The sequence below is a fragment of the Haliotis cracherodii genome, unplaced genomic scaffold (genome assembly GCF_022045235.1).
Source record: "Haliotis cracherodii isolate W230 unplaced genomic scaffold, xgHalCrac1.p SCAF_3, whole genome shotgun sequence".
Taxonomy (NCBI): domain Eukaryota; kingdom Metazoa; phylum Mollusca; class Gastropoda; order Lepetellida; family Haliotidae; genus Haliotis; species Haliotis cracherodii.
This window is the reverse complement of record NW_027266286.1, coordinates 24,001,253-24,012,833: the sequence shown is the minus strand read 5'-3', so window position 1 is coordinate 24,012,833 and position 11,581 is coordinate 24,001,253. Positions and strand designations below refer to the sequence as shown.

Sequence of the window (11,581 nt, the reverse complement as noted above, 5' to 3'; positions counted from 1 at the left end):
GGTTATGATTGAAAGTTTATCTTGCAGATAAAGTGCTGTGCTTGTGGAGGATAACATATCAGTTTCGATAATGCAAGCATTACCCATTTATTCATACATTCAATTAGAATACGTTTAATTACAGATCTGAACGTAAGCCGTGTAGAAATCCGAATTGCTGCCAAATTCCAATTATCAAAATAAATTCATAGATTTGTTTACAAGTTTAGTGATCTTAGATATAAAAACTTTCAACATTTTATTGCTAGGAAGAGAGTGTTTGGACTATTTACCAACATGTCTGATAGTTCTTTTCAGGATTTTAGAAGCTATTTTCAAAATTACCGCCTTTGTCTTATATCGCTTTGACTCACCATAGTACCAAATATTGCCTTTTCTAGATCAATTCGGCCTTGGGGTTCTTGTTGATTACTCAGAGCGAAATGGAGGTCAATCTGGAGTACAGTAGCGTGACCAGTCTTACTGTAGCTTCACGAAAGCGAAGAGATTTTAGAGCTGATTATTGCTAGGTTTCGCTCTTCCGGCCCAGAACCGCCCAACAGTTCATCAACTGCCCAAATGATGTGAGATTTTATTTATTATCCATTTGGTTTCAACATTAAGTGAATAAGGGTTTGATGCTGACTGCGCAATGTGTAAGGGTTGAGCTGAATCTTGACCTTCCGTCGTTGCTTGTGTGCATGAATGGATGTTCGGAAGTCCACGTATATAACATTAGATGAATGCACAGTCAATATAGTGACACTGACGTTTATTCAGTATCTTTGTAATCCATCGAATGCCTATTGTATCAGCAAAGCATAGCTTTTCCCGAAATACCTAAAATCCCCAAATTCATGCGGGGTTTGGTATGTGTAGTATGTGTTATTCATAAAACTTGCACCACTATGTTACCTTTTGTGCCCATTGGAATCTGTTTCGGAAGACAATCAAGTATTCTCTGGCATTGACGTTTGTTATTTATTGAGAACTATTGTGTCTGGACCATATTCCCCGCTAAATCGCCCGCATAAACAATTTTTAATATTATGTCATTTATAGTCACTTTACGGACTTTGTATGGACGTTCCCTACAGTTTTCCTGGCTAACAGGTCAAGACTTACCATGTTACACTGTATCCAATTGTAGGCAGCTTTGAGAAAGGGACAACTCCCCTTCAACTGGCCAGACAGAGGCAGGCTAGAATTTATTAATTACAGTCTGCGATACCGCCAGGGTCGGAATCTGGTGCTGAAGAATATCACATTTACTGTTCATGGAGGGGAGAAGGTATTTGGAATGTCTCATTTTCTTTACATGGAGGGGAGAAGGTAGGTGGAAAGTTTCATTTTGTTGCACATTGAGGGGAGAACGTTGGCGGAAAGTCTCATTTTGTTGGACATGGAGGGGAGAAGGTGGATGGAACATCTCATTTACTGTATATGGAGGGGAGAAGGTAGGTGGAATGTCTCATTCACAGGATATGAAGGGAGAATGTGGGTAGAATGTTTCATTTACTGTACATGGAGGGGAGAAGGTAGGTGGAATGTCTCATTACAGGATATCAAGGGAGAATGTGGGTAGAATGTTTCATTTACTGTACATGGAGGGGAGAAGTGGGGTAGAGTGTCGCATTTACAGTTTATGGATGGAGAATGTACGTGAAATGTCTCATTTGCTGTACATGGAGGGGAGAAGGTACGTGGAAAGGTAGGTGGGATGTCTCAAAGGGATAGGAAGCTGGAACTTCTCTTCAAGGAATAAATAATGCTTTGGAAGATGATCATGAAATAATTTCATAAAATGATAAGGGTAATCATGGAGGATAGTTCATTTTTTCAGTAAACTTCATTTTCCATAAATTTTGTATGGAATCATGATCACGTGATATGACAGATCGGTGTTGTGGGCAGAACAGGAGCAGGGAATTCTTCCCTGATGCTCTCCCTTTGCCGTCTTGTGGTGCCAACAGAGGGCTCTATAGTGATTGATGATGTAGACATTGCTGGCATCGGACTTCATGATCTCAGGGAGAAACTAGCTATCATACCACAGGTAGGCAGCCTGGACTGAGTCAGTACTTTACTTGCATGTATAACTTTGCCCTTGACAGCAGCATTTAACACCGGTGATGCCTTCGGGGGGAAATCAAACTCTTAGACATTACAACAGAGTCACAATCAAGGAAAACAAAAACCAGCGGATCCTTGCATGGAAAAGGGACGCACCCTCTTCACGGGTCCCTTGAGAATGAACCTTGACCCCGAGGACCTGCACACAGATGAGGACATCTGGGCGGCTTTGGACCACACCCATCTCCGCAGTTTTGTGGAATCTCTGTCTGATGGGCTCGAGACAGACTGTGGAGAGGGAGGAAGCAACTTCAGGTGAGCAGAGGTGGTGGGTGGAAGGTTAGGGTCTGAATCGGCGTCAGGAGTAAGGTGACCGCTGAAATAGAGTTCGCAAGTTTACGTTAGATGTTCGCTTTGGGTAACAGTTGACCATAGTGATGGGTCCGGAATGATATGTGAGGAAACGAGTGAGGGAGTTTCACGATGTTTTGAACAGTATTCCAGTTGCATCACAGTGTGTCAGCTGCATGTGAGAATATAACATGTCAGAGAATGTCAGAGAAACGCCAGAGAATAACCAGTCTCGCTTATCCGATGGAACAGAATCCATTTAACGTAAAAGGAAACATAGTAGTGAAACTGGTATGAATGGATATCTGAAAATCAGTGATGCCATCAGGTGTTCGGGAAAAGGGTAATCATCTCCGAAGTGAAGCAGGTCTCAGGCGTATACAGTACCTCTTTGATAAAACCCAAGAGCACGGGTATGGTACTGGAAAACGCTAGAAACATAATCTGGCACTTCACTTGACGCATCATTCAACAGACAATGCTGGGACTTTAGACTACTGAGAGAATAACGAGTGAATATTATTTTATAACCATGTACAGTGTAAAACATCAATGGATTTACTGTTGATCTATTCACAATGCTCTTTGGTCAATTTAAGCAGCGAGATGGCGTCACATTGCTTCATTGTTGAGAACAATATTGTTCATGGCACCAGAAATTGATAATACATCTGAACAATAGACTGACACTAGATTGACTCGGATTCGAACCCAAGACCACAGGTTCTTGGCAAGATTGTGGGACGCTGTTCTGCACAGCGAACTGTGGCTTCGGAGACGACTTGTCCACCTCACAGTTTGTGATTTCTGAATATTTAGTTCGTGCAGTTTTAATGATAAAGGCCGCTTGTGCATGCCTTACCAGACTGCGCAATCACTTGTGTACACATTACAATTTGGGCAAGACATATCTTGGCACCTTTAAGTAACTTCCATACGTATTTGGGTAAAAGGGAAAATCTCCCATAAAACTTCAAACTGCTGCACATCAATCAATCTCTATTCATGGTACTTATGAGGCCAAAGGCCTATAGTACATTGTGTGGGGCGTGTTACAAATTCATACATTTTTTTAGTTTCATGGCATGATAAATGAACATTGATAAATTTCTTATAGTTTCTGTACAATCACAAGTCATTAATTTACAAAATTTGTTACCGTTTGGGTTGCGGTAGAAATAGTTATTTAGATATTTTTCTCTTAAATCTTCATACACTGGACATACACATAAAAAGTGATATTCATCTTCAGTACAATCAGTTTTACAAATCCTACAAAAACTGTGTTCTCATGCAATACCTTCATATCTGTCTGTTTCAATAAATAGATCATGTGAGCTACAACGGAATCGGGAAAGAGCTGTTCTAAACTAATGTAAATTTACACTTAATAGATAAGGTTCTAGTATAATAGTAGTCTTAAATATAGTGTAGTAGTTTGCTTTTCTAGAACTGGACAAAGAACCAGGCCATTTTTGAATTTACATATCTTTTAAAGTCTGTGTCAAACGGGAGAAGAAATGTTGTGGCATATCTACATATTACTGTAACCAAATATAACCATATCCACATTCGTATAACATGTTTTTAACTTTTGATGCCCAATTTTGTTTCCCATGGCTGTCGTAGAGAAGCATCATATTATAACATTTTTTCGGGTATCTTGAAGATGGCATGTTTAATAGCTTGACCCAGTATTTAATTACCTTTAAATAACTATTGATATACATGGGAAACCGTCCGCATTCACCATATACCCTTGCGTTTTCTGTGCTAGATTTTACCCCCAAGAACCGTTTACATGCATATAAATGTATTTTCTCAATAACATCCAAATGTTCTAGACCCCCAATTTCTGATCCAAACAATAGCATCGGGCTTATTTTTGTATCAAATATTTTAAAATAAACATCATATGTAACATTGTCCAGAACTCTAAAACTTTTTGATATGCCTACAAAAAAATCTTGGCTTGCAATGAAATGTTATGTGCATTCCTTGACCAAGTTAATCTACCTGTAAAACACAAGCCTAATTATTTATAAAATGGAACAACTTCTACAGGCTTCCCTCCGTAAAACCATTTTGCTTTTCTGGATAGGTTACCACCATTTTTAAAAACTACATGTACAACTTTGGTTTTATCCATATTTACAGTAAGTTTTGACTCGTCACAATAACTCTCTAATACATGTATTTGCTTTTGCAGGCCAGGTATTGTGCTCGAGAACATGACTATATCGTCAGCGAAAAGAAGCAGAAATAATTTAATAGTTTCAGGGTGAAGTTGTATTCCATCAGAGCAATTGTTTTGGATTTGATATCATTTATGAAAAAGGAAAATAAGAAGGGACTTAATATACACCCTTGTCGGACACCCCTGCTACTTACAATAGTATCCGATGTGGCGCCATCGTTCCGGACACACACCTTCACATTTTTATATAGAGAGCATAATAACTTTCCAATTTTCTACTTAGTCCACGTCTTTGAAAGAGTGACCACACTCGCTATCAAACCATTGTTGATCATATTTACAGTCCTTATTCATTTTCTTCATGCACATCCGTAACGGAGAATGACAATGACGAGACATTAAACTTGCAAGCGTGCACATGAAACGAGATTGTTAAGGCCCATAAGGTAATAAAAACCCCAGCAGAATACCTATATTGTTTATTATTATCTACATGATAGCAGCAGCTGCAAGTTTTACGTGCATCGGAACAATACCAGTATGATAAGTAACGAAGATTAGTTCTTGATGAGGGCGAGGTAAAGGAGTTCGATTCCCCAGAGAAACTGCTCCAGGCGAAAGGTGTGTTCTATCAGATGGCGCGTGATGCAGGAGTCAGCTCTAGCTGAACACTCGAGGACGGTAACATCATTAAACCCCACGGCTCACTGACCAAATGATGATGTCTCTCTAAACGTGTATTTATGTTCTGAAAGAACCCAATGAAGTCACCAGATCTCATATAATACACAACCATTTTCATAGGTTAAAATAATAAACTAATATATTATACAATATGGACTTAAAATTTGCATGTTATTTTGTTATTGTCTTTTAAAATCCAACATGATAATTCTGCGTCTCCTAAGCGTGTTTAGGTAAGTATGCCTGGCGTTGGGTGAGAAGGGACGGTCCAGTGGTGAACTGCACCACATGTGCAGAGTTGTCACCCTTAGTTGTGAACTTATTGTTTTCAATGGCCCCAATAAACGCAAAATTACATATTTTAGTCAATATATATAACTGTTATACCTCTCTTAAGAATCTTACAATTCCATTGCTTATTCCGTACCTAGTGACGAATCAATACATTTCAATGTAGACCTCAAAATCATGTGACTGAAACTGACCTCGAATATTGACTCGTCAAATGATCAGTATTCACCCGTCACGTGATGAATATTGGCTGGGTGGCATCACAGTTTCACATTTCACTGTTCGCAGCCAAGTTACCGTAATTAAAGACGTACATAGATATATACGTCTTTGCTGTAATGAAACAGAGGATGGTTAAAAGACTTTAATGGGAATTTCGGCAAAACAAAACGATTGATTACTCTTGAAGTGTAACGACATGTCTACGTTCTCGGTCGGGTCCTCGGGTCCTTGTTTACGCAAACTGATTTCGTCAAAAGTAATTATTTGTATACCAAGGCGATAGAAATGACTTCAAAGACTACGCTAACTCATTAACATTATCATAAGACTGTAGACAGAAATACGAAACAGTGACATCCTTCAGCGCAATAGGGCAACCTTAGCCGCGCCCACCCTATCACATATTTGACAATACCAAAGCTTATACAAACAGTCTGCGTCATTCGAAGATCTAGTTGTCGCCCTCATTTCCTTTTTAACTCGAAAATATCAAATCTTACAATTCTAACATACGATTACATATTTATATGCTATCATACTATGACACTGAGAACAAATTGTACCCGGAATTCATTCATACCAGCAAGTACCAGGTTTTATATACGTTTTCTGATACATAATGTTTAGCAGTTATTAGCTAGCATCACATTTAATGTTTCGTTTGTGATGCTCTTATTTATTTGTATTGTGTATTTATAAGTAAGCTGAGATCTTGTGCTGATGTAAAATTTCCTGTCGGGATAATAAAGTGTTTGCTTATCTATCTTATCTTTTCTGACTTCTGCAATATCTATAATTTTACCTCCTTTACCTCTGGTCTGATGATCTGTTGCATCTTGTCATTTGTCACGTGCTGTTGCATCATCAATAACAAGGACCTTGGATTTCTTCAAGAGTGTTTGGGTCATACAGTTTTGTTTGTTTATTTGTTGTTTTATGTTGCACTCAGCAATATTCCAGCTATATGATGGCGGTTTGTAAATAATCGAGACTGGACAAGACAATCCAGCGATTGATATCATGAGCATCGATCGGCGCATTTTGAGGTACGATGACATGCATCAATCAAATCAACGGGCCTGACCATCCGATCCCGTTAGTCGCCTCTTCCGACAAGCATGGATTGCTGACAAGCATGGGTTGCTGAAGATCTATTCTATGACGGATCTTCACGAATCTCCAGTCACACATTATAGCTGGCGTTGTCCATCATTGTAATTAATACATGATGATTTGTGAAGCATCATTAGTTTCAAAAGTAGTTTGACTAGGGCTAAACAGAAGAAGACTATAAAAAAATGAGGTAACTTTTATGTCCAGTTCCGAGTACAGGTTTCAAGAAGATAACATATAGAAATATTTCTGAAAACATAATTTGGGATGTACATCAATAAATTCTTAAATTGTTGTTTGTCTCGATTTGGTATATTCAAAACCAGGTACAGACGTCGGTGAGAAATCAATGAGAGCTGTTTCTGAAGAAGATGTTGCTATGCAAGTTACTGATATCAATACCATGCGGATACGCTTATAAGACAGATACTACCTGTGGTATGATAGCAAGTTTCTCCATGAGATCATTAAGTCTGATGTCAGCAATGTCTACACCGTCTATGACAATAGCGCCCAATGCTGGCTCCACAAGACGAAAAACGGAGAGCTTCAGGGAGGATTTACCCGTCCACCGACCTGGACATATGACAGATAACAGTTATGCAACTCTGTGTGTGAATGGAAATAACATGGCATCAAGGTAAACATAAGTCCATACAGGTAACACTTGATATTGTGATGTGATATATAAAACAATAATATTTCTTTCTTTGAAGCCAATCTCCCTTTCTTCGGAAAGAATAATGAGCAATATCACTCCACCTTGGTCCCACAGACGTGTAGATGTCAAACAATATTTATGTAAGTTGTTATCCCCAAATTTAAAATAGATGTTATCAATGCGTAAGTCCAGCATTTCACATAATGTTTTCTCAGTGAACTTCAGATGCCATTTGTTTTATGGTTGACATTATTGAACGTGGTTCTTGTACTGAAATTGCAAATAGGTAATCAAATTTGAACCACTTTATATAATCATGTGTTTTCCCCTAAGTTTTGCACATTTTACCCCTGACAATTAACGCACACTTGTAACCTTAATTGATCAGACATTTTATTAAGAAACATCCAATATACGTATACTCTGATGGACAAATGAAATTTGCCAAACTATATGAAGAAGATGTCCCAAATGCAGCGCCTATAATCATGAATTAAGCGAATAGACATCATCGGGTTATGATGCACCGGCAGCGGAAATTCAGGACCCGCGAGGACAACATGACATTGGACGCCTATACATAACAACTTAAAGATTACACCGGAATTCAATTACCGTCACGTCGTTACGTATTCGGCGCCATTCTGTGCCTGTATTAGGTCACGTCTGTTTGCAGGAGTGTTATGTCATTTTCTAATCCGACTACCAAGGTGGTCACATGGTTGACACGCCACCACCGCCTCCGTGGTCTAGTGGGCTTCACACATTGTACCCAGGTCGGGAATCGAACCTAGGTCTTCGACGTGACGAGCGAAGGCATTAACCACTTGGCTACCCGACCGCCCTCATGTCCAAGACATACTTTATACTCAAAGGTGATAAACGTCTTCAGGTGATAAACCAAGGTGGTCACATTGTTGACACGCCACCACCGCCTCCGTGGTCTATTTGTAGAGATCCAGGATTCGGTCCCCGGCCGCGTCATACCAAAAGACGTTTAAAGATGGTACTTGTTGCTACCCTGTCTGGCGCTCGGCATAAAGGGGCTAAAACAACGACTGGTCGGCTCGGAGTCAGTATACTGTGTCTAAGTGGGATATTCATGTTAAACTGCGGCATGGTATCTCAGTGAACTAGCATTATGAAATCGGCATTAGTGCGGACTAGTAAAACCAGCCAAACATACGTGCATGCACGTCGCTATGTATAATAATCTTGGGAGGACGTTAAACCCAATTTCACCTCACCTGTTGACACGTCAGTAGGGCCAGCTGGCCAAGGCAAAGCGTTGACGTTATTGGTCTGTAGAAGGTGACTGGCGATACGTGCTGTTTGTGGTCATGTTGAAACAAGATCAGTGGTTTCTGTGGTAGGAAGGGAACCACTACAATACCGCGTCGATGTAACGTTGTGTTGTTCAACACAACACGTCCTGATACTGATGACACCATAGTAAAAAAAATATTCCTCATGTGAAGAATATGCTAATAACAAATTTCGTTGAGTGTGATCTGGGACACAATATTTTGTGTTGAATCCCATACATTTGATTATTTTTCTCGTCAGAGTATTAGAAAAGGTTGTACGCATAAGGACAAATTGGAAACAGTACTGAACCATCGCAATACTGCACTATTACATTTCTGGTCGACCACAAGTTTCACAGACATCAATAAGAACACGTATGATGTCAATCAGAAAGCATTGACGGCAGTAGGGTATATTTGCTAGCTACAGAATCCGGTGACAATCAAATCCGGTGGTAATCCGGTTGGGGGAAGGGGTTCCGCCATAATGGCTGGCGGAGTGGGGATTAATAATTAATCTTATCATGATTTTATGATGACTTTATAACATCAGCATCTAACGGTAGTAGCGCTGATTAAATATAAGTAATGTAATGTACCGTTATTTCAATATAACAGTTATAAACTGTTCATGTTTAAACTTCTGAACTTTGTTAATAAAATTTAACAAGCTCATATAGAGTCTAGTCTATGCAAACATTTGTGGTCGAGGTGTGTAAACATAATCAAACTAACATTTACAACATATATAGCAGTGTACGTCAAGGTCTAGTCAAGAACTTCCTAATCTGTATTCAGAAGAGAAACTCGGATCAGTCAAGGAGTTTTATTGTTTGAGAACTTCAAGATCAGAGGCAGAAAAAAGGCAGCTGTTGACACTTTTCCTCAGGTAAGATGAGTGTTAATTCATTTTTCATTTTATGTACTGTAATTATGTTACTCAATTTCCTTTTTACAAACGATATATATCTAAAATGTTTCGTTGTTTTTTCAGAGAAAACACTTAAATAAAATGGGCAATTTTCTTTTTTTTAAAAAACAATAGTGAAATACTGTATAGAATCATGTCTAACTTACAAACAACTCCAGTGTACACATGTGAAATATGCTTCAATCTATACAGCACAAAATCAAATCTAATGACATATAAAAAAATTGCAGTTCATTTAGACAAATATATTAGTGTCAGAAATGTGAGAAACAATTCAAACGAAAAGATTATCTCACTGAACAAATAAAATTATATCACATTAATAATAGAGCAACTTTGACATGTAAAATCTGCCAACGTACTTTTCTAAACTACCAAGATTATCGTCATCATGTTCTACATTCCGTAAAACACCACTGTGCACATGCGGTTGTGAATCAAAGATTAGTTAAATTACATTCATGCGTCACATGTTGCAAATCCTTTGCAAATGCCAAAGCTTTGATGCAACATGCAAAGTATTGTCTTTTAGATATCTCTAAAAGCGACGCATGAGACAATGATCAGTCACTAAATGACCCATTACATTAAATTGCACTGTCCAGAAATCAACAAATCTCTCAAACAGGGGACGCCGTGATATAACTGGAATACTGTTAAAAGCGGTGTAAAACCCAATCACTAACCTAACTCACTCACTCAATCAAACAGGGGTGGTGAAAATGATCAATCATTAAATGCAACCGCCCTTTCTGAAAGACATTCTGAAGATAAACAACCCAAAGATACATTACCATCTGGTTCCAAACGTAGAAAGAAAGACAGAAAAAAATCACGAGGTTTTTCTCGACAAGCATTCAAAGGGCAGGCAAGAGAGCATGACTATCTTCCCCAAGGTCAGGGTGGATTGGACCCTTTGTTTTTCTTTGTAAAACATATGTCTGAGATTATACATGTACATGTACAATTTGTTATCAGTGATACTACCGTTAGATGCTGATGTTTAGTCAATCCAGATTAATTATCGTAAACACAGAAGATTACACCTGGACAGTGTGAGATTATTACACACTTTGCTCACCTGTTTACTTTATTGGTCAAGTTCAGAAGTTTATACCTGGATGATGTAAGAAGTGAGCGGGAAGGAATACATGCAGCTTGAAATAATAGGATCCTTCAGAACTTAACAGACTCCTTCAGGTTTTGAGTTAACATTAGTGACCCTATAACTTCATCATAAATTTATGATAAGATTAATCATTACTCCCCAGTCCCACACCCATTATGGCGGAACCCCTCCCCACAACCAGATTACCACCGGATTTAATTGTGACCGGATTCTGTAGCTAGCAAATATCTGAATTGCCCAGACAGCAGTAAGCAGTGAGATATATAAACCGTTGTGAATGGCCCAATATAAGATACGAAAACGTTTTTATGACAACTGTATTCATTGCAGCACATATATGTGTTTAACAATTATTAATACTAGTAGAGTATTGATATTTAAAATCGCTTTTCCACAGATTATGAATGGTCCATGAAAGAGAGGACCCCCTGCAACTTCAGCTGCTTTCAACATATGTATGTTTGCTGACGCTGCGCAAAAGATAGAACAGACAACTACAGAAACGGGATACCACAACACGATTCCTGGTAAGTGTACATGATGCATGTATATCGGTGATCTGATATCGTTCAAAATCTCTCTGAGGTAGGCGTGTCTCGATTAAAACCCTTGGCGAAATATTGTCTTCACCCCTCCTCCCACC

The 11,581-nt window shown here is 38.8% G+C and overlaps 1 protein-coding gene across 1 annotated transcript; it reads left to right on the top strand.

Moving 5' to 3' along the window:
* Positions 1-1,646: 1,646 nt before the first annotated feature.
* LOC139475310 (multidrug resistance-associated protein 1-like) lies at positions 1,647-2,371 on the top strand. Its single transcript, XM_071258537.1, has 3 exons — positions 1,647-1,690; positions 1,894-2,035; positions 2,201-2,371. The coding sequence occupies exons 1-3, from the start codon at positions 1,647-1,649 to the stop codon at positions 2,369-2,371; spliced, it is 357 nt and encodes a 118-aa protein (XP_071114638.1).
* Positions 2,372-11,581: the final 9,210 nt, after the last annotated feature.

Excerpts from the sequence above, each read along its gene's own strand:
- LOC139475310 (XM_071258537.1), top strand. The coding sequence starts at position 1,647 with ATGTCTCATTTGCTGTACATGGAGGGGAGAAGGTACGTGGAAAG. Across the intron at positions 1,691-1,893 it reads GGGAGAAGGTACGTGGAAAG|AACAGGAGCAGGGAATTCTT; the intron begins GTAGGTGGGATG and ends TGTTGTGGGCAG. Across the intron at positions 2,036-2,200 it reads AACTAGCTATCATACCACAG|GGACGCACCCTCTTCACGGG; the intron begins GTAGGCAGCCTG and ends TGCATGGAAAAG.